The sequence below is a fragment of the Callorhinus ursinus genome, unplaced genomic scaffold (assembly GCF_003265705.2).
Source record: "Callorhinus ursinus isolate GAN/ISIS: 27379988/994484 unplaced genomic scaffold, GSC_fseal_2.0 scaffold48, whole genome shotgun sequence".
Classification (NCBI taxonomy): Eukaryota; Metazoa; Chordata; class Mammalia; order Carnivora; family Otariidae; genus Callorhinus; species Callorhinus ursinus.
In genome coordinates this window covers 5,103,753-5,125,068 of record NW_027397110.1, presented here as the reverse complement: position 1 = coordinate 5,125,068, position 21,316 = coordinate 5,103,753, and the positions used below count along the sequence as shown (strand labels likewise).

At 58.3% G+C, this 21,316-nt stretch overlaps 1 protein-coding gene across 1 annotated transcript in view; it reads right to left on the bottom strand.

Moving 5' to 3' along the window:
• SULT4A1 (sulfotransferase family 4A member 1) overlaps positions 1 to 21,296 on the bottom strand; it is a 32,866-nt gene extending 11,570 nt beyond the window's left edge. The window contains exons 1-4 of the mRNA XM_025881859.2: positions 21,072 to 21,296; positions 3,863 to 3,993; positions 3,519 to 3,599; positions 2,836 to 2,962 (exon numbers count right to left, since the gene is read on the bottom strand). Coding sequence (XP_025737644.1) covers positions 2,836 to 2,962; positions 3,519 to 3,599; positions 3,863 to 3,993; positions 21,072 to 21,240 — 508 coding nt within the window. The 5' untranslated portion in view covers positions 21,241 to 21,296. The remainder of the gene's footprint in view (positions 1 to 2,835; positions 2,963 to 3,518; positions 3,600 to 3,862; positions 3,994 to 21,071) is intronic.
• Between the last annotated feature and the right edge of the window lie 20 nt (positions 21,297 to 21,316).

Below are 21,316 nucleotides of genomic sequence, written 5' to 3'. Positions count from 1 at the left end.
GCCAGGGCCACACCTTGAGCAGAGAATGTAGCCTCCGCCCCCAGGTTGCTGAGAACCTTGTAGACAAAACGCCTGACAGAGGCTGGGAAGACCCAGGTCCTGCGGCAGCCACCACGGGCAGTCTGCAGTCTCGCCAGCAGGTGGCAGCACGGCAGCAGCCTGGCCCCAAGGCCCGAAGTCGGGCTCTGAGGGACGAGGAGTCGATCAAGGGTCGCCGAGGGCCGGCCTTAAGGACCAGGGCACAGCAGAAAGGCCCCCTTCCGGCCAACAGGACCCCGACCCGTGAGGAACGAAGCAGGGGGTCTGGCAGGGGTTGGGGGGAACGAGGCGGAAATGACAGAACGGAAAGAACCCAGATTGGGCCAAGAGGCCTTGTTTGGGACCCACTGCGGGGTAAATCCTGGCCGGCGAGGGCCTCAGTCTCCTCACTGTGGAGGTCTCGCGGCTGGGCCCGGGGTCCCCTCCCCCCGGCACCCCTCCCACGGCCAGCCTGGCACATCGCGCTCACTCCGTACACCCGAGATGGGCCTTACAACAGCCAGGCCGGCCTTCCCGCTTGAGAGAACACGAGGCGGACTCCAGAGACGGGAATGGGGACCGACTCACCAACAGGCGCATAATCACGGGGGCCCCGAGAGGAGAACCCACCTCCCAAGTCAGTGCCCAAGCTGCCACGCAGACCAGGTGACCTGAGCCCTGGGACAGAGCATGAGTCCAACAGCCAGGAACAGAGGGGCTACGAAAATCCTTGTCATTCCAAGGGGCTGTGTGAGAAAACTTGCAGAACAGGCAAGCAGTGTCCCCAGGGGAGGACGTGGGGGCTGAGCAGGAGGGTGGCGTGGGGACAGTGAGGGCTAAGGAGAGTGGTCGCTGCACACGAGCACACAGGTGGTGGGGACAGTGAGGTATGGGGCCAGGGGTCACTCAGGCAGAGTCAATGATCACAAGGTCAGCACGGGCCTGTGTCTCTCTGAGCCCCGGTTAGCTGGTGCAGAGAGGGGTGCAGACCTTGCTGGTGGGGACACTGCTCTTCCCACTCAGGACGTGTCACCCTGGGAAGGAAGCTCCACCAGGGCACCCCCGGCCTCTGCCCACCGGGGTCCCTCTGCTCCTGGGGGTCTGCTTATCCAAGCAGATTATCTGGGAGAAGAGCAGCCCACTCTGCCCCCTCTCCGGGAGCGACCCTGCCTGCACGTGAGTCTTCCACACTCCCGTCACCTGGGCATGCAGCCCCAGGCACCCCCGCCCCAAGTGCACAGGTCACAACACCCAAGTGCAGGCTTGTGTCAGCGCATCCTCCGAGCTCACTCTATCAGTAAATGGTGCCGGCCACTGCTCGTTCTACAGCTCAGATGGGGAGAGGACACGAGCCTCCGAGGGCCCAAGCTGTGGTGCGCGGGCCGCGAACACGCTGGGAGAATAGAGAGAACACGGGGGAGCTAAGCACACATGTCGAGAGGCTTTGGTGGGATCACAGCAAGTACGTGTGGCCTTGAACTTCAAGGGTCGGGCTGTGACCTTTAAAACACGGAGAGACCTGTATTAGGATAACTTAATTCCTCTAGCCTGAGCAGGAGGCTAATTTAAGACCAACGCCAGGTGGCAGTTTGAACTTGGCGGACACCTGCTCTTTACGGGGCACCGTCCCCCTGCTGGTAGCTGCTTCTCTAGAGGCAGGAGAACACGTTGGGACTTAATAATATGGTTTTGAAAACCACATCAATGGCTTACTCCAAATGCCTGGCAGAGCTGAAAGGGCCCGAGCCAGGTGGCAGTAGGCTGGGGGAACAGGGAGGCTGGACAGAGGGTCTTCGAAGGCTCCAGGGCTTTGAGGGCAGGTGCTGCGGCCTCCTCCCCCGGACCCTCCCCCCATCACCGCTGAAGCCGATTCAGAGTGGCTCGGGCACGGAGGGCCCCGGGGGCTCCAGTGCAGCACCATAAGGGCCCGGCCTTCCATGAGGCTTGGGAGGCAGCTCCAGTCCCACTGGTCTGCATTCATCTGGGGCACTATATTCCCGGCTCTCCCCTGGTCTTGCCACACAATCTCACTGCAGAACCTCCGACTGGGTCACACAAGTGGATGGCAGGGCTGAACGCTAAGACTTGAGCTGGGAAATAAATCGTCTGGGTCTGGATTTGATCCGAGTACTGGTGTGGCCCATCTCAAGCCTTGCGGTGCAAACCCTCACTGAACTCCCGCCGGCGGTCCCGGAAGGGGTGCCAGAGAAACCATGGACGGCGACCGGGGAGCCACCTTGGGCAGGTCCCTGTGCAGAGGTGGGGTGACCCGGTCTGCTCCTGCCCTGGGGAGGGGAGATTGGGGAGGGCCCCCCCCCCTTCGCCTTCTCCCCTGGGAACAAGCTCCTGCAGAGCCCTGCCTCGCCCCTCACCCATCACACAGCCCGGGGCTGGAGGCCATGTCTCCGGCCAGATCCTCAAGTGCAGCTCAAGGCCATGGGGCTCTCACATGAGGCCACAGCCCCCACTCGGGCCTCTGTCACCAGCAGCAGAACTCTCCCGGTCTCCCTTTTTACTGTTCAGAATCCAGGCAGGAAGAGGAATGCTTTGAACAGGGGACCTCCTCAGAACCCCAACGATGTGGGGGAGAGACAAGGGCTTCTGAGTTGGATGCGGCTCTGCCACACCCCTGCCACGCCCCCTGACAAGCTTCCAGTCGCCCCTGAGCCCCACTTCTCTGCCTGTCAGCAGGACAGCAGGCCCCACCCACGTGCTCATCAAAGGAACTGGGGGCAACGTGGGCGAAGCACAAGCCACGCAGGGGTTCAGTGAACGAGCCAGCCCTGTCCTAACGCCCGTGTAGGCTGAGACACTTACGCTTGTCGTTCATGAACCTCCTGCAGAACTCCTGGAAAGTGCCTCGGTAGCTCATGGTCCGCAGGGAACGGTGGAACTGGTAGTACGACACCACCAGGTCCTTGGGGTTCCGCGCCATGTATATGACCTGCGGCAGGAGGGAGGGAGGCTCGGTCACTGCCCCTCTGACCCACCGTAAATGCCACCCCATCTCCGGCCCCGAGGTCGGCCCCAGACTTGCGCGGCCTCCGCGCCAGCAGATGTGCATTCTCCTCCGTGTAACAGCATCTGGTGGGATGACCCCTGCGCGTTTATGTTTCTGTTCTGCATCATGACTTTAAAATGAGTGGAAGACAGAAACAGGACGGGCCTGACACTGGTCATGAGAATCAGAGGTCTTGTCAACTGAACACGCTAAGAAAATGAGAAAGATCAGAGACCATGAAAGCAGCAGTGGGTCCTCGGCCTGACACAGGAGCAGAAACCAGACCCAGGCCGGTCAAGCCCAAGTTCGACTGTAAGGAAAAACCCAAATTAGAAACGTGGACAAAACGCTAGGGATGCGAGCTCAGAGATGGCCTCTACCGGGTTTCTGCATACCCAGGCCTCTAGAACTCAGGACTGTGGCCCTGAGGGCTGCTGGACCGGCTCTGCTTGTTGGAATCTCTGCCGGGGATGGGGGGGGGAGTGGGGAGGGCGGTTACCTTAGAATCGCCATTGTGGAGATCAGAGGGCAGGAAGCGGTAGGGGAGGTGGCTTTTGATGAGGCGGGGAGACGTCAGCTCCTGCGGAGAGTCAGAGGGAGAGGCGTTCAGAGGACACACAGCTGCTCATTTGCCTTGGGGTCTAATGGTCAGGACCTGCACTCTGCCGAGAAATTTCTCACCCGAGATCCGGCCACCCTCCAGGCCAGACAAGACTGTCTAGGGGGACTGGGGACTCTCTGCTCTCCCTCCACCCATGGGCTCCCGGAGCCCCTCAGGAGCAACTGTCACTCCAGGTCCCCAGGGAATCCTAGGGGCTGGGTGCCGCTGGCCCAGAGAAGCACCTTGATGATGTCCAGGCCCGGCTGCGGGTACTCCAAGACCGGGAGCTGCTCGTCAATGTTCATCAGGCCAATCTCATCAGGGTCGGCCCCCTGGCTCACCAAGTAGACCACCTCCTGCAGCAGGCTTGTGCCTGGAGGGAGAGAAGTCCCGGGGGGCGGCTCTCAGAGGAAGCCTGAGGGCCAGCCCCATTCTCCAGGTAGCACCTGCTGCCCAAGATCAGGTCTGAAGACCCACAGGCCCGTCCCACACCTGGCCAGCCACCAAGTGCAGAGCCCTGGTGAGCAGGACACCCCAGGGACAGGCAGAACACCCAACCGAGAGTGTAACCCCTGGGGGAAAGGTGGCTCCTGGAGCCTCTTCTGGCCCCTGTGTGCGGGCCCCACTCTGCTCAGGATTTCAGCTCCAGGTCACCACCAGTGAGCCCAGGGCTGCCATCACCACCCCACCTGACCTCTCAGAAGAAGCAGACAGGGCAGGCCGGTGCCTCCTCCTCAAGACTTTGGTCCTTCTACTCCGGGGGCATTGGTCTATCACTCGTTCTCATCCTAAAAACACTGACTGCCCCAAACACTGCCTCAGACCCCTGCTTCCTGGCTGCTTGTACTCCCTAGAGGGCCTCATGCCATCCCCCCACCAAAGCCAGCTCCACCCCCCCCCCAACCTGTCTGTGCACCCAGGAACGCACAATGCCCAGCGCCTCACAGGGACCAGGCCTGCCCCCACAACCAACGGCCAGCCTACCCATGTCCGTTCGGGCCTACGCTCAGCAACCTCTGGATCTGCCGTCAAGGTGAGCCAAGGGCTGGCCCTTCCATCCTGGGCAGCACTGCAAGAGCCCCCAAAGCTCTCTGCTTCGGCTCAGCTCACCCAACCCGTCAGTCTGACCGGCCATTCCAACCCGAATGTTAGATGGCATTGCTCATCCACAGAGACCCTCCAGCAGCCTCACCTCTCCTCAGGGTAAGGTCTTCCCCACGGCCTGCAGGCCTGTCCGCGGCCCTCTGTGCTCCCCCACTGGCACCTCTGACGGACTCTCTCTCCATCTACTGAGCTCCTACTGGCCTCCCTGCAGGCTGGAGTGTGCCAGGCTCATCCCCACCATCTGCATCTGCCGGCACCCGCCTGGAGCCCCTTCCTCCCTCTGGCGGGCCCTCTGGGTGTGAGGACTCCCTGACGGGCCACATCTGACACTCACACGCTCCCCGCTCTCCACACCGCACCAACAGGCCGGGAACAGCCTGCATGTTCCTTTAGGGGCTCCCACCCTCTCGCTGTAAAGACATGGGCCTGGTTCTTTGCTGTACTGGGAGAGCCAGCACACGGCTGTGCTCAATTCCTATTTTCTGAATGGACAAGCAAACCTTGGGTGCTGAGTAATCAGAAAAAAATACTTTGTTCGAGGAAGACTTCCTGGAGGAGACAGCTTTGGAGCAGAGCACTGAAGGAAACAGCATGGCGGCTTTTTTAATTCAAACAGAAGTAACTTTACCGAGTAGCCACAGGATCCTCCCGCCAGCCCGAAAGGTGGGGGCCGTCACTCCCATTTACAGATGAGGAGTCTGAGGCCAAACTGTGCCCCAGGTCACACGGCCAGCATGTGGCTTCCACCCTACTCCTTCTGGTGAGGTCCGTTCACCCAACGGCCCAGGGCACCTGCACTGAGGAGTCCATGCCCTCCGAGGTCAGACTGTGGGCAGAGTTCCCAAAACAGGCCTCTCCCGGTGACATCCTCAGGACCTATGTTTAGTGCTCCCTGCCCCCAGCCCTGCAGCTCCCACAGGCAGTGACCCGGACAGACGCTCTGCCCATTAGCATCATCTTACATCGACAGTGACATATCAATTCCACAAGTCCCCTCCTTGCCTTAAGTATCTCTGCTGGGAGACCAGCCTCCTTAGAGCCCAAGGAAGCTCTCCACCTGCCTCCCTACCAGCCTGTCCCCATGTCCACCTCCTGCCCAAGCAACTCGGCCCGGCCTTGCCCAGCCTTCGGCATAAGCTCCAGGAGGGCCCGCGACACACACCACGGCAGCGGGGCGGCCAAGGGGGCACAGGGGACAAAGGGCAGCGAGCGGCCCCCGGCCTCTCTGGGGCGAGAAGCCGGCTGGCAAGATGGGACAGAATGATCACAGGAAAAACCCAGCTAGAGAAGATGATGACAACAGTGACCGGTCACCGTCACCAAAGACCAAACGCAAGCTGCTGCATCCACAAGGGTCTGCCCCAGGAGCCGGCTGCGCCCCAGCCCGTCCTCACTGGCCTCTCCTCTGCACGTCCACTGCCACCACCCTGGCAATGCTCCAGACGTCAGCATGAGCCCAGCTGGCCCCTCCACGGCTGCGGTGACCCCTCCACTTGCCGTGTCCCGGCGGCTCTGGGCCCCTCTGGCACTCTGGGCTGTGGCCAGATCTTCCACCGCCCTCAGAACTCAGCACTCCCGTGGCCCAAGCCTTCAGTGGGCCGCCCTCCTGCCTGACCAACCTGATCTTTGAGCCGCCGCTCCCAGGAGCCTTCCCAGACACCCCGTCCCATCTGTAGCCCAACCACAGCGCGCGGCACCCTGTGCCTCCGGGCGTGGGTGGGGGGCTCGGGAGGACGGAGGACGCGTCCTAGTTACGTATCAGTTCTTATGGCTCCCGTGGCTTCTGTCCACAGCGCTGGAGGTCAGAGGCCTACACAGGCCACGCTGGGCTCAGATCAGGGTGTGGGCATGACCACTCCCCTCTGGAGGCTCCAGGGGAAAAGTCCTCCTCTTGCTTTTCCAGCTGCAGCCACACCGTGTCACCCTGCCCCCTTCCTCCGCGGTCAGGAACGCCCTGTGAGCACACTCAGCCCCCAGAGTCCAGCATAACCTCCCACCTGAGGGGCAGCTGACTGGCAACCTCCACCTTCCTCATGACAAAAGGTGAAATACTCACAGGTCCGCGCATTAGGACATGGACATCTTCGGGGGCTGTTGCTCTGCTGACCCCACTCACATCACACTCCTCACATGGCTCCCGACGCAGAGCAGACGCTCAGTAAGTACACAGGCCTGACTGCACGAGGCTGCAGTCTCCCCCGCCCACCTGGGAAACGGGACTAACCTCACACGCTTGCGTCCGTGAGCACCATCCCCACACAGCCCACACCCAGAGCGGCTCTCCCCTGTTGGAGACCTTCCCTGACCAGCTGCGGACACCCCCACTCAATGGAGCCGTGTGTCTCCTACATGGGAATTAGGGCAGAGTCCTCACTTGGGATCTGGTGGTGGCCACTCAAGGGGTACCCACCCACCTACCCCTTTATTCATTCAATGGGCCTGTGCTGAGAGCTGGCCCTGGGAGTCCTCCCCCGACCCCCGAAAATGTGGCAATGCTCCCCCCTTCCTCACAGGGCTATTGGGGGTAGGGCCACGAAGTGAGCCGCTCTGAGCCAAAGAGGCTCAATACAAATGAGCATCTCTCAGAGCTCCTAACGCCACAACAGGACCACTCACACCAAGGACACAGCACAGCCTCCTGCCAACCCAGGCCACCCTCATCCCAACGAGGGACACAAGCTGTCGGGCCCCTCCTGTCAGAGCCACATCCTGGGCAACAGGTGACACGGTGGGCGGGGGAGGTGCAGCTCTTGCACAAGTCAGGAGGAGGGTTTAGGAGCACTTCCTGTTCCAATAAGGCCACGGAGGCTCAGAGTTTGGGCTACTAGCCTGAGGTCAGCGAGCTGGGGAGTGCTCCTCTGGAGTGGGGACCCAAGTCTGTAAGCCCCCACCTGCCCCCCCCCAGCCCCGGGGCTTCTGAGCACGCCCAGCAGACATGAGGGCAGAGAAGCCAGCCCCATGTGAAGCCCGCGTGTAGCCTGCAGGGAAGTGGTGGTGGGGAGGTGCTGCAGGGGCTGGATCCAGGCCAGAAGCCCCTGCACTCCTGCGGCCACTGGGCTAAGCTGCACAAGAGCAGGCAGGGGTGAAGAGGGACCTTGGCAGCCCTGACCATCCCGCTGCAGTCTGAGGCCAGCAGGGGAGGCAGGAACGGGGGGCGCCTGCAGCAGGAGCCAGCCTGCCTGCCAGCAAGTCCAAGGTAAGGCAGAGGAGGGCCGGGCTTTGCAACCACAGACCGGGAGGGCTGGTGGGCAGCGCGGCCTCTTGGGGAGAAACACAGTCCATACGCCCCCCAACAGCTCCACTTGCAAGTCAACTGGATGCGGGCCTTTCCGGAAGCACTTCTGCTGACTCCAGCCAAATCGCTGCTTCCATGGGCGGCCGCGGCGCCTTCTGACACTGGGCCTCTGGGTCCAGACGCCTCGGAAGCCACTGGCATTCTGGGCGAACTCCCCAGAAATCAAGGGCCCGCCTGTTACAACACACGGGGTGGAGCCCACCAAAATACCCAGGGTCAGAACCCATGGGAGCTGGGCCCCAAACCAACAGGATCCTGGGGCTGCAACCCTGCGGCATTCTTTTATTTGCACCGTTAACATTTACCTTGTTGAAAAAACTCATGGAGCGCTAGAAGACGGGTCGCAGAAAATCCAGTTCTCTTCCCCACCCACGCTCCCACTCAGAGCAAACCCTCGGGTGATCTTCGCTTACCCTTAAAGTTCTAACGTGCTCAGATAGTTCGTTCACAATCTACAGTTTCCACAGTCTACTGATTCTCAACAGAGGAAGACAGGGATCGGCCAAGTTCGCTCACACAAGCTTCCCTCCTGGTGAAGCCACAGCAGGAGTTTGGGCTTACCTGGGAGTTTAACCAAGTGTTTTGCTCATAGTACTCCGGGTAGGGATTACACTTACTCTCTCGTACAAGACTGTCATTTTCCTAGAGTAAATCACTGCCTTTGCTTCATTTTCCTTGTAGCCACCAGCAATTCTCTCCCTGACCCTGTAGCAAGCCCTCTGGGATGCTCTCAGTTCTGCTGAATTCCCCCCTGCCCCTCTGCTCTCCACAACTGTCCTCCCGGGATCTCCTCGGGCTGGAGGCACCGTGTCCACTCTCTGGGTGCCCCTCGTTGGGGTTTTCCCACGTGCTGGCGGAGCCCACCCTCTCGCGGCTTCCTGAGCAGGACAAGCATCCGAGTCTACCTCGCTCGTGACCAGCAGTTTGGCTGCACACAGAATTCTGGGCTGGAGAGCGTCTGCCCCAGAACCGTGCTCGCACAGTCCTGACTCCCACGTGCTAACGCTGCGCGGAGACCTGTGGGCCCGCTTCCCGGTCCTTTGAACATGGCCCGTCTTGCCTCTGGAGACCCCAAGGCTTCACGACATCATGCTCTGGCGAGCTCCTCACCCCTCCGTCGTGCCAGACACTTGGGGGCTCTCTAGCTCGCACCCTCGAGTTCTGGACATCCCAGTTTCTGCCATTTTCTCTCCTCCATACTCTGTTCTCTTCCTGGAACTCTGAGATCTTCCCATTGTCTTAGCTCTTTGCTCCTGTCCACCATCATTTCATAAAAATTTTTCTACTTCCTGAAATATTTCCTCTGCTTGAAACATCCAAACCTCACAACTGAGTTTTCAAAATTTCAGTGACTTTACTCTTAATCCCTAGACTTCCATCCTGACCTGCCCTTGCTCCTTTCTGGCCAGTGGTCTCTTACGTGTCCTCACTCTCCGCGGCGGCCCTAGAGAGGCAGCAGTGCGGGTAGGTTCCCCTGTTTTAGGTTTTCTCCTGTTCCGTATCTGGCCCTGGATTCCTCCAGGCTCCTTTTCCTGACTTTCGTTTTTTCAGGTCTCTGTCCCTCGTTTCGGAGACTTTAAGATCCGGTGACCTTGAGTCGCTCCGCAGGTAAGAACGAGGCCCTGGATGCAGCCGTCTGTGGGGGCAAGGCTTGCTGACTGTGGGCCTTCCCGAGCCTGCAGCGGCGGCCCCGCCGGGGCGCTCTCACAGCAGAGCACGTGCTCCCTGCCCTGGGGGTCCACTGGCACCCCGGGAGCCAAGCAGGGGAGGGGGCTGGGAACCTAGCTTTCAGGCGATCCCCACTTCCCACATGGCACTGTATTCCAGCCGAGAGCTGTGCTCGACTCCCCAAGTCCACAGCCTCCCCGGATCAAATTCCCCAAAGAAACGCCTGCTCCGGCCTCCGTCGGGGGTGTCAGGTACCCCCCAATGCTGGAGCCCCGCAGCTGCACCTCCTCGCGCACCTGTGGCCCTGCCGCTGCCACCTGCCAGGTCGGTTAATGCTCCGCCACCGCATCTGATCATCCGATCGTGGGATCCGTGCGCATCCGAGATCCCAGGTCACTGCCTCTCCTCCTCTGAGGGCTGTAGACCGTCCTGCTCCTTGACTGTCACGCAGCAAGGCCTTAAGACGAAGCAGAGATGAGCACGTGTTCAACGTGTGCCCTTCACTGAATGTGCCCACAGGCATTCTGGAGTCACCGGACAGCGACGTGTTACAGCCGGGCCCCGTCTGGAAACAGCGACAGCTAAGCGTCGGAAGCTGCGGCCACAGAGCGGGCCCAGGCCACCCAGGACCCGGGGCTCCCGCAGGCCCCGCACAGGCCAGACGGCCTCCAGGATGCTCGCCCTTGGAAGACAGAGAGAGGGCACGGCCGGTCTACCGCCAGGTAAGCACCTGTCCCCCATCCTGGGAAACTCTACTTGGGCCCTCTCCGCTCTCACAGGAACCCCCGGACACCTGGGAGGCCGCAGCGCCTGGACAGGTGCAGCTCAGTCCCTTGGCTGCAGACGGGTGCGGAAGTGAGGCGGTGCTCAGTGTCCCAGGCACGGTCGCGGCAACTCAGCCAAGTCCTTGTTCAACTGTCACGAGCCCCCAGGTGGCCACCATCATCGGACCGCACACACGAAGAACCAGCTCAGAGATGAACCGCCCCGGGTCACAGACACCAGCGGCCATGAACCCAGAACCCTAAACTCTGACTCCAGAACCGAGTGCTTCCTCACACACACCACACACACCGCATTCATACACACACCGCACACACACATTCATACACACACACTGCACACACACCGCATTCATACACACACACCACATTCATACACACACACCACATTCATACACACACACAGACTGCATACATTCACACACACACATTCATACACACCACACATACACATGACACACATACCACATTCACACACACCATACCCATATACATGTAACACACACACACCACACCCCACACATATACACAAATGACACACACACACACATTCACACACATACACATTCCAATGTACCACATATGTGTATACAGACCTCACACACATACACATCACACACAAACACACACAATATACATATGCACACAAACCACATACACCACACACACCCCAAAGCTTACAAAGCAGGTGGGCAGCAAAACCAACCCTGACGCCCCCACAGCTGGGGATGGAACAAGGGTGAGGCAGAGGGAGGAAGTGGCTGGGACTGCCCCCCACCACTGTGGGAACGTGGCTTCTAGGCCCACAGAGACCCCACGCCAGCATCTGGGCCCCTGCTGGGACACCAAGGGGAGACAGATTCGGTCGCTGAGCAGCACTCCCCACCGCCTTCCAGCAGAGATGATGCCAAGTGGTGACAGCGTGCCCAGCCCTGCCCTTCACAGCCCTGGGTGGACACAGTCCCTGCCGGCGGAGGCCCCTCGATTCTGGGGCCCAGATGCCCAGCCTCGCTCTTCCCGCAAGTCTGGGGGGCCGGACGTGGCCGGCACACCTCTGGCCCTCAGGTTCCAAGCATGGAACAACCCTGGGCCTTGAGCCAGAAAAGCGTGTAGGCACGGCACTAGGGGCCCCCATCCTCCGCCGGGCCCCACCCACACTTTGCCATGTGGCTTCACAGCCCCTCCTGGAAGGCGGCACCTTGCTCAGTGACACGGGGCACAACCAGGCCACCTGCACCAGGCCGGTGCCGGACGCAAAGCCACAGAACTCTGCTCGCGTCTGCTTGCACTTTTGTGCTTCTATCGGCACCGAGAGAGGGACACTCCCTGGCTAGCCTGCAGGTCCCAGCGCCAGGAGAAGAGTCACCTGGAGCAGGGCTGCTCAGCCCAGCCCAGCCCGAAGCCTCCACTTGACCCACCGGCAAAGGGGGGTTTTGGCCAAGATGAGCGACAGCAGACACTAGGCTATAGTAACAGTCTTGATTTAAGGCACTGAGTCCAGGTGGTCTCTTACACGGCAACAGGCACAGAATGTTCCAGGTGAAGCGGACATGGAAGAGGGGTCAAGGAAAACAAGGACTAAAGAAGTACGAGACCCATGCAGGGCGCTACAGGCACCTTACCACCTTCAATCCTGCCAACCGCCCGGCGAGACGGAGCTCATCACCCCCACTTCAAAGAGTAGGACACAGAAATGTGAGGGCCTCGCCCCAAACTGAGACTTGGGCCCAGGTGTCTGTAACCCGCCCTCCTCCAGCAGACCCTCTCAGTGCCCGGCGGCCCACCTTAGCCACCCTGGACGTCACCTGCAGCTCGGGTGGACAGCCCGCACGTGAGAAGGCTCCCACGTCAAGTGCTGTGTCTGCTTCTCACTCAGCCACGGGAGGAGCAGGCCGAGAAGTGCCAGGAGCCAACGCGCTGAACACCCTCACCCCCTGAGGGACAGGAGCTGGCCGGTGAGCACTCGCCTCCTGCCCCTCAAGGGAGCCCCCTGAGCCATTTCCACACCAGCCCGGGAGGCCCCAGCAGGCAGAGCCCCAGGACCCACAAGGGCACCACTCCTGAGACCACCTTCTCCCCTCACCTCCTGCAACCATCTCCCACCTCACTTCACCACTCCAACCCTTGCTTCAGGCTCTCCAAGACCCAAGCACCCTCACTCACAGGCTGGCTTCGCCCTCTCCCACGAGAGACGCAGACCAACCGAAGGCAAGGCCACGTGGGCACTGGCTTATGGAGGCTGTGTCTGAAATCCTGGCTCGGCCACTTCCTGACACGCAGATGCTGAGCAAGGAGGAGCCCCTCTCGGTCTGTCTCCTCGTCTGTAAGGTGAGGACCACCACGTGGATTAAATGTCATGACGCCTGCCTGCCAAAGGCATTGGCAGTGGTGACTGTGGGGCTGACCACGGTGGTGGAGGAGGAGCCTGCCCAACACAGGCCCCTGGGGGCCGGTGCACCCGGAGCCAGGCCCACCGGAAGGCAGCGGCAGACCTGGGCCAGCTGCTTCTTGGGCCGCAGTCCCCTACCTGCAAATGGGCCCCCTTCCCAGGGAGGCTATGAAGAGGGCACCCAGCACAGATATGGGAAATGCTCACATCTCGTGGTCTGCTCGGAGGCCGAAGACAAACACAGCCATCACCCAGTTCACTGCCCTGCCACTGGGGGGTGCGGGCCCAGGACAGCCTGGCTCATTCCAGGCTCAGCTGGGCCTCCCGAGAGCTGGCTGTGCACCACAGAACACTCACAAAGCTCAAACTGGGGTCTCTGGCTTTTTAGACCTTCTGGAAATGACTTATTTAGCTTCCAGAAAACTCCAGTAACTCCGCAGAGCATGCCTTGGGGAAGTTTCCATGTCCCAACTGCCCCTCTGCTTGCCTTAATGCACTCCCGAAGCCTGTGCTGGGTGCTCGCTCCCGACCAACAACAGAGCATCGTGCTGTGCATCTCACTGTCCGACATTCCAAAAGATGCAGGTACGCCCACTGCCTCACCTGTCGAGAGCGGAGGAAGCAGTGCCGCTTTCCCCAGGCTGCAGGGAGCTGCAAGGAGCGTGGCTCCTACACTAATGAGGAAAAGGCTGGATCAACACGAGCCTCACCTGACTCCGAGCCCATCAGAGAGCTGAAGCTGCAGGGCAGCCAAGAGGCGGAAAGCCCAGAAAAACGGGCCCTCCAGACAGGAAGAGAAACAAGGCACCATGCGAGCGGGAAAGAAGGATTCAGGGGAAACTTTTACACACTGCCAGGACTAACTGTGGGCTTGTGGGGCCAGACACAAGGAGAGGGCTGGCATCGAACAGACTCATGTCTACAGACCTACACAGGGGCTCACGAGAAAATCCAGGGGCGGCAGGCTGGAGACAGAGTTCCTCCATGCTGTGGCTGCAGGAAAAGGGAAAACCCTGCCAGGGTCCTTTTCCCTCTATGCGAAAAAAAGCTTTACCATGCTGGAGGAGGAACAGCAAACCCTGTTGCTCCAAGTGCCCAGGTGAAGAACTGATATGGCTTTAGAACGGGTGACAGCAAAAGACTCTGCCCTCGCGGGGGGAGCAGAAAACATCCCTGGGCTCTATCAGAGACCCCTAAATGTTGGAAGAGACATAAGACTTTCCTGTGCAAGATCCACCATCAAGGCAGAGCTGGCTGCCACGGGGGTGGGGGTGGGGGGAGGTGCAGGACCACGGAGAGAGCCCCACCAAAACCCAGGAGCTCAGAGCCTAAGCCTGAAGCTGGACCAGATAACAGAGTACCTCCCCTTCAAAACCCTTCCTCTCTAAGCCAGTAAATCGAGCAGCAAGTAACAACAGTCTACCCCTGGGGGAGGGACAAGGGTGTGGGGACAAGTGTGTATGGGTCAGGAACAACGAGGAAGACCCTCCGGAAACTCAGCCCCATGCTAAGCACAAGGTGATGCTACAGGAATTAAAATGGGTGGTCATTCAAGTGACCAGAGCAATGACAGAACCCAAATATAGCCCAACTCATACCAGACTGACTCCCCTCCAATGCTAATGGCTTGGCAGAAAAAGGCAGGCCCATTTCCAAGCATAAAAACAAGTGACCTTTGTCCCTGGAGTCAGTACACCATGTCCAGCATTCAATCGAAAAGTACTACTTGTTAAAAAAAAAGGCCAGAAAAAGGAATTATTTCAGGTCAAGAGACAAGTCAACAGAATCAGACTCAAGAGAATTTAAAATAAGTCTGTTTCATATGTTAAAGAACGGCATGGGAAAGGCGGACAACATGCTTGAGCAGACAGGATATTCTGGCAGCAAGGTGAAAACTACAAGTGGAAATGCTAGAGGAAAAATGAAAACACAGGAACAGGAATGTGGAATGCTTCTGAATGTGGCTCACAGACCTGACTTTGTAGATCTGACACAGTGGAGGAAAAAATTAGTTAACCTGAAAAATGGTTAACGGAAATTTCCCAAGCCGAAACACAAAGAGAAAGAGTGAAAAAACAGAACACCCAAGAGCGGCAGGACGATACTGATCCCACACATACGTAACCAGAATCTCCGAAGGACGGAGAGAACAGGACAGAAGAGGTGTCTGAGGAGCCAACAGCTGACGATTTCTCCAAAATAATGAAAGGGAATTACCGTACGATCTCACTGATATGTGGAATTTCAGAAACAAAACAGAGGATCCTAGGGGAAGAGAGGAAAAAATAAAACAAGATGAAACCAGAGAGGGAGACAAACCATAAGAGACTCTTCATCAGAGGAAACGGACTGAGGGCAGCTGGGGGGGAGGGGCGACTGGGGGATGGGCATTAAGGAGGGCACGTGAGGTGATGGGCCCTGGGTGTGATATAAGACCGAGGAATCACAGAGCTATACCTCTGAAACCAGTAATACATTATATGTTAATTAATTGAATTTAAATTAAAAAGTGTTTTAAAAAAATAATGAAAGGCAATAAACCACAGAACCAAGAGGCTCAGAGAAGCCCAAGCAGGATAACTATCAACCCACAAACCAAAAAAATACATACCTGGATACATCAGATTCAAAGGGCTGAAAATCAGAGAAAGAAAATCTTGAAGGCACTCAGAAGAAAAAAGACCCACTCCACAAAGGAACAAAGAATTACAGCCAACCTTTCAACAGAAACTATGTAAGCCAGAAGACGATGGGGTGACGCCTCTGGAGTGAACGATACGAGGAGGGGGACCCAGGAAGGATGGGTGGTTGGGCCCATGCTTAGTGGATGAGTAGCATCTTGAAGATGAGAAGTCCTCATCAGGGAATTCAGAGGGAAGGGGAAGGAGCCCAAGGAAGGGGCGGGGAAGGGTACACCAGAGAGCGAGAGCAAAGGCAAGAACGGAAGAACTGGGCATGTTCTGCCAGTTCTATGTGGCCGGCAAGTAAGGAGGCAGCACAGGTGAGGTCCCAGGTCCCAGGTCCCAGAACAGGCTAGGAGTTTAATGTCGCCTGAAGGCAAAGAAGAGTCAGTGAAGAGGTCTAATGAGGGAGCGACCAAGGTCAGAGTTGCTTCTAAGAGGTCACTTCAGCTGCAGAGCAAGAAGCAAACCAACGGGGGGAGGCCATGCAACGTTCCAGGCAAGAGAGGAAGAATCCCAGGACTGCAGCAGGGGTGGAGAGGGGCAGACACATCTGAGAGCTTACCAGGTGCGGTCCGATAGGACAGCCACAGGCCACGTGTGGCTCCTGAGCACCCGAGACACAGAGACTGCCACTGAGGAACGGAATTTCCACTTGTATTGCATCTCATTGAACTTAAAAAGCCACATGTGGCCAGAGCTACTGGAGTGGGCGCACAGTCCTAACCTGTCACCTGAGCGAAAATGTCAGAAACGCGAAAATACTCAGTAGTGGACTGTTGGAGGAAGAAAACAGGACCTAATCACTGCTTTTACCACCAGAAATCCCCCGGCCCTGTGAGCCCCAGGTCCCCATCAGTGGGGGCAGGGAGGGGACAAATAAGTGGGCGCCAATCACAAAGTGTGTGTGTTAACAGAGGAGAGGCAGAAGTCGTCCCTGTCGAGGAGCAATGAGGAATCAGGGCGAGACCCTGAAGCTCGGGGGGGGACTAGGAGTCTCCTATTCCCCTGGAGTCAGAAAGACACTCCTCCCAGAGGCCCCTGCTTCCTTCGCTCTCCAGAACCCGGGGGGCAGTTCTTCAGGCTTTCTCTTCCAAGCCCAGGTGGCGGTAAGAGAGAGGTCCCCCTCGCCAACCCAGGAGCCTGGATGTGCCACCCTCTTCCCTGATCGGGAGGCCCCTTGATTATGGGCAGAGAGCCGGAACAAGAGCAAAGCGAAGGAGCAGGCGAAGGACAGAAACAGCAGGCGGAAAAGGCAAGACGAAGGGCACAGCTCCTCCGGAACGAGACCTCCTGGGAGACTCTTCAAACCCCTGCCCTCTCTTCCGGGGCACGGGACACCAACCGCCGCGTGCAAGAGCACTAGTGCCCTGTGTGGTACGGCTGAGAGGCAGGGGTGTGCATGCTGCTGTCAGGACAAAGGTGAGCTCTCGGCGGGGGGCAGGTCCCTCAACATCTCCCAGCCCGCTTCCTGGTCCATGCACTGAGGCCGTGAACAGCCTCCTCCCCGGGCGGTGGGGAAATGAAATGAGATGCCATATGTGAACACCTGGGACACACCCAGCCCGGAACAGGTGCTGGGCAAATGAGAGTGCCCATCCTCCCATCTCTTCTCCCACTCTTCCCGGGGCTTGTTCATCTCCACCATCTACAAGTAAAAACTGCACAACTCAGATGCTGGTTCTACCCCTTCCCCCCCCCCCCCCCCACTGGACCTGTATCGATCTACAAAAAGGAAACAATTACAAGAACACAAGGTTGTTCTGAGGCTCAAAAGAGGCAGACACTGGGAATGGAGCTGCAATCGGTAATCCCATCCTGCCTCACTTCAAGGTCCCAGGCCACCTCCTCCATGCAGTCCTCCAGTGATCCTCCTTCCTGGGCCCCTGAGCTGACCCCGTCAGTTAGCTTTCAGCATCAGGAGCCTGGCTTCCTAATGCCTCCACCAGCTCCTTGAGGAGAGTGTCACCACATTCACAACACTCCCCAACCCACCTCTCCTAGGCATGGTGACATGTGCATACAAAGGAAAGGAAGTCACCCACCTAGCCTGGGACCTGAGGCTCTCCCTCCAGCCTCCCCACCCCAAGCTGTCTTAAAATTTGAGACTCAAATGAATCCATCACATCCAATCCCCCCGTTTTTCATGGGCAAACCAAGGTCACCCAGGGACAGGCCCAGAACCAGGATCCAGGTGCTCTCACCCCTCAGCAGTGATTCACTTCTTCCCTCTTAATCAGCGACAGGAGAACGTGGATGCCTTTCAGGGCAGGTTGGAACCAAAAGGAAAATAGTATCAGGAGGCGGGCACTCTGGTCCAGCCAAGGAGCATATCCCAAAGCTGAGGCTCAGTGACTTTGGGGACCAGGAATCTGTTGGCAAAGCCAAAAGCAGTGCTCACCATCACCCACCACGGACAGTCGCGAGATGTCTATGGAGATAGACGAGTCGATTTAACACTATGACCGCCTTGGGATCAAAGAGGCTGTAAGAATGAATGATGATAAACCAGGACGGAGATAGAGAGAACAGTTCTCCCCAGAAGGCACAGTGCGCTCCCAGTATCTGGATCAGTCTGAACGGGTGTCATCCCAGAGAACTTCCGGCCATGGTGGAAGTTTCCCACATCCCTATAGTCCAACATGAGAGCCACAAGCTCCATGTGGCTCCTGAGCACCTGAGACATGGCAAGTGCTACTGAAGAACTGAATTTCCACTTGTATTTCATCTCGACTCATTGAATCTAAAAAGCCACATGTGCCAGAGCTACTGGAATGGGCGCACAGTCCTAACCTGTCACCTGAGCTGAAATGTCAGAAACACAGAAACGCTTCTAGAGCGTAGTGGAGTGTTGAGGGAAAAAACAGGATCTAATTACCACCAGAAATGCCCCGGCCCTGTGAACCCCTATTCCCCACCAGCGGGGCGGGGGGAGAGGACACGGGGCTCTACAAGCCCTTCCAGCTCTGACCACTTGCAAGGTCATTTCCGATCTCCCAGACCTGGTTTCCTGGCTACTTGTCCCGATCCTGGCACCAACACCCCGCAGCTGCTACCGGGACCCCAGCAGGCGGTAAGCTCAGCGAGGGTAGGCGGCAGACGGGACCGCCCTCTGCAGCCCATCACCTAGGAAAGCATCTGGGCACAACAGGGGAGTGAGGGCCGGCATGAGTAACAGGACCCTTTCTTGTGCTTGCCATGCGTCTGGCATGGGGAGGGCGCTCACGCATCATGCCGCTCTTCCTCACAGCTACCCAGCAAGGTGGTAAGGTGGTCTTCCCTGCCTCTGCGGAAACCACAGCTCCAAAGGGTGGCTGAGGACTTGGCCTACGGGATTCCGTAAGCGGCGGCTCACCTATTCCTAAAGGGTTCGGGTCCATCCCAAGCCGCAACCGGCTTGTGCTCAAGAAAGAGGCCCCCAAGACCCAAGGGCTGGGGCCACCTCAGCGACTGTGCAATTTAAGCCGCAAATTTCATGGCAGAAGAAACCAAGGCTCAGCCTCGCCCAAGTGCAATGGCTTGCTGGAACCAGCTCTTCTGCTGCCAGAGGCCACTGGCAATGACTTCCAGGGCCCTTTTCTCTGGCTGAGAGAAAAATCTTCACGGCAGACCTTGGAGACCAGTTTTCCACCCCTTGATCATTTCACGTAACAAACTTCACAAACAGTGGGGCAGAGAGAACGAAAGCCTTCAGAGGCACTGGTAAGAGCCTGGAAAGGCCATAAAGGCTGCTGGAAATTTTTTTTAAGTTTTAAAGAAGTGGCTCTCTAGGGCTGTGTGTGCAGGGACCTCACGAAAGGCACAAAGGTCTCAAGGCTACCACTGGGTTTTCTGTCACCAAGGGAAAGAGCCCTGTTTATTCTTCTTATTTAAAAAGTTTAGGGTGTGCCTTCATCTGTCTTTAAAAGATGCAAGTTACAAACAAGATTTGAGTTTGGGTCATCTAGAAAACTTCCTTAAACTAACATCTCATTCCCCATCAAGGTGCCCAATAAGGTCCCTGCAGAACCCAACCAGGCCCCCAATGCAGGGTCCCTCTAAAGCATCCCCACAAGCCCCAAGTACACAGCTTTCCAAGTGAGTCTCCTCGTCTGTGCCTCCTCCCCCACCAGCTTCTTAACTTCATAAAATGGAGGAAGGTACACAAACTACAATCTCTCATCTGCAATCCAAAAATCCTAAAGCTCACCCCAAACCAAGTTTTTCACAATTCATTTGCAGGCAAACCCTGACCTAAAATGACATGAGATAATTTTTAGTCTTTATTGCTCTCATTTTTAACGTGGGGTCCAAAGTACAGCCTCACACCCAGCTGGGGGGTCTTTCAGCTGTATGATATCTAAGGCTCTAAAGTCCAAAAAATGCTGAGTCCCCCATACCCATGGGGCTGTGGGGCCGCAGCAGAAGGAAAGCCCCTGGCCACGGCAAGCGCCGTGTGTGCATTTCCTCCCTTTCCCCCTTCCCAAGGACAGCCTGGAAGCACCTCCCCACCAACACGATTCCCCACCCCATCATCACTGAGGCCCCGTCCCCAACCTTCCTCAGAAGACCAGGCCTACCACTCAGGTGTCTGGGACCCTGCAACAGCTGTGAGAGCCTGGCATACAGCTCTTCCAGCAAGCTGCACCGCTGCTGATCCAACATGACCTCCAGGCTGGCCACCTTCTAGACCAGCTACAGACACACTGCCCAGTCTGGATTCAGGTGTCTCCCTCCTTCTCCAACACAGTGGAAACAAGGGAAACCCTCAGGTGTGTTCCAAGAACAGGGAAGCGGCCTCTTTTCCCTACAAACCTCAGAAGAGACACCACATAATGATCTCGTACATCAAGTCCTGGGCAGACCAGCCTGGCTTTAAATCCCAGCTCTGCCAGTTATCAGCTGTGTGACCTTGGACAAACCACTGCCCCTCTCTGAGCCTCACTGCCTAGACTGCAAAGTGAAGATGACCATCTCTACCTTACACGATTATCGTGAATATGAAGTCAGTTAACGCTGGGAAATGAATGCCCTGGGTCCTGCATGACGCTACCTGAGTGATGGAGACGGCCCTGAAACAAGGCAACATCGGGCATGCACTCTGAGCATGGCTGGTCCCATCCCCCACCCGGTGCCCACGCAGAAAATGAGGGACGCCTTGATGCCCGTTTTAACCCCCTTCCCAAATGATCACCAAGGCTTTGCACTCATCAAAGGCTGAACCGGGTCCAGGAACAGAGAGGTTAAGTGACTGTCCAAGGTCACACAGCCAGCTGGATAACGGGAGGGGATGCAGGGAGGGGTGGCGGCCCCGGGCCTGTCCTCCTGGCAGCTCCGGCCAAACAGGCTCCATCCCCAGGGGACGCCGTCCAGCCGTGGAGAGCCGGGCCCACCTCGGAAGGTCTCCGGCCTTGGTTTCCCCAAATGCCGGCTGACCCCCACCCCCACCCCGCCCGGTGGGGTTCCGGCCCCCCGCCCTCCCAGCCCCCGCCGGGAAGCCCCTGGCGCGGGCGCGCCGCAGAGCCGGGCGGGCGGGGTCCGCGCGGGGCTCACCGGACTTGGGGTAGGTGACGATCCACACGTCGCTGGGCCGCACCGGGAAGTTGGCGATCTCCTCCATCTTCCCGCGGCAGAAGGGCGGCAGCCGCACGCCGTGGAACTCGAAGTACTTGCTCTCGAACTCGCCCGGGGTGCTGGGGGTCTCGGCCTCGCTCTCCGCCATGCCGCCGCCGCCGCCGCCCGGCCCCGCAGCCGCGCCGCCCGCTCCCAGCCCGCCCCGCGCCCGCGCCCGCACCCCG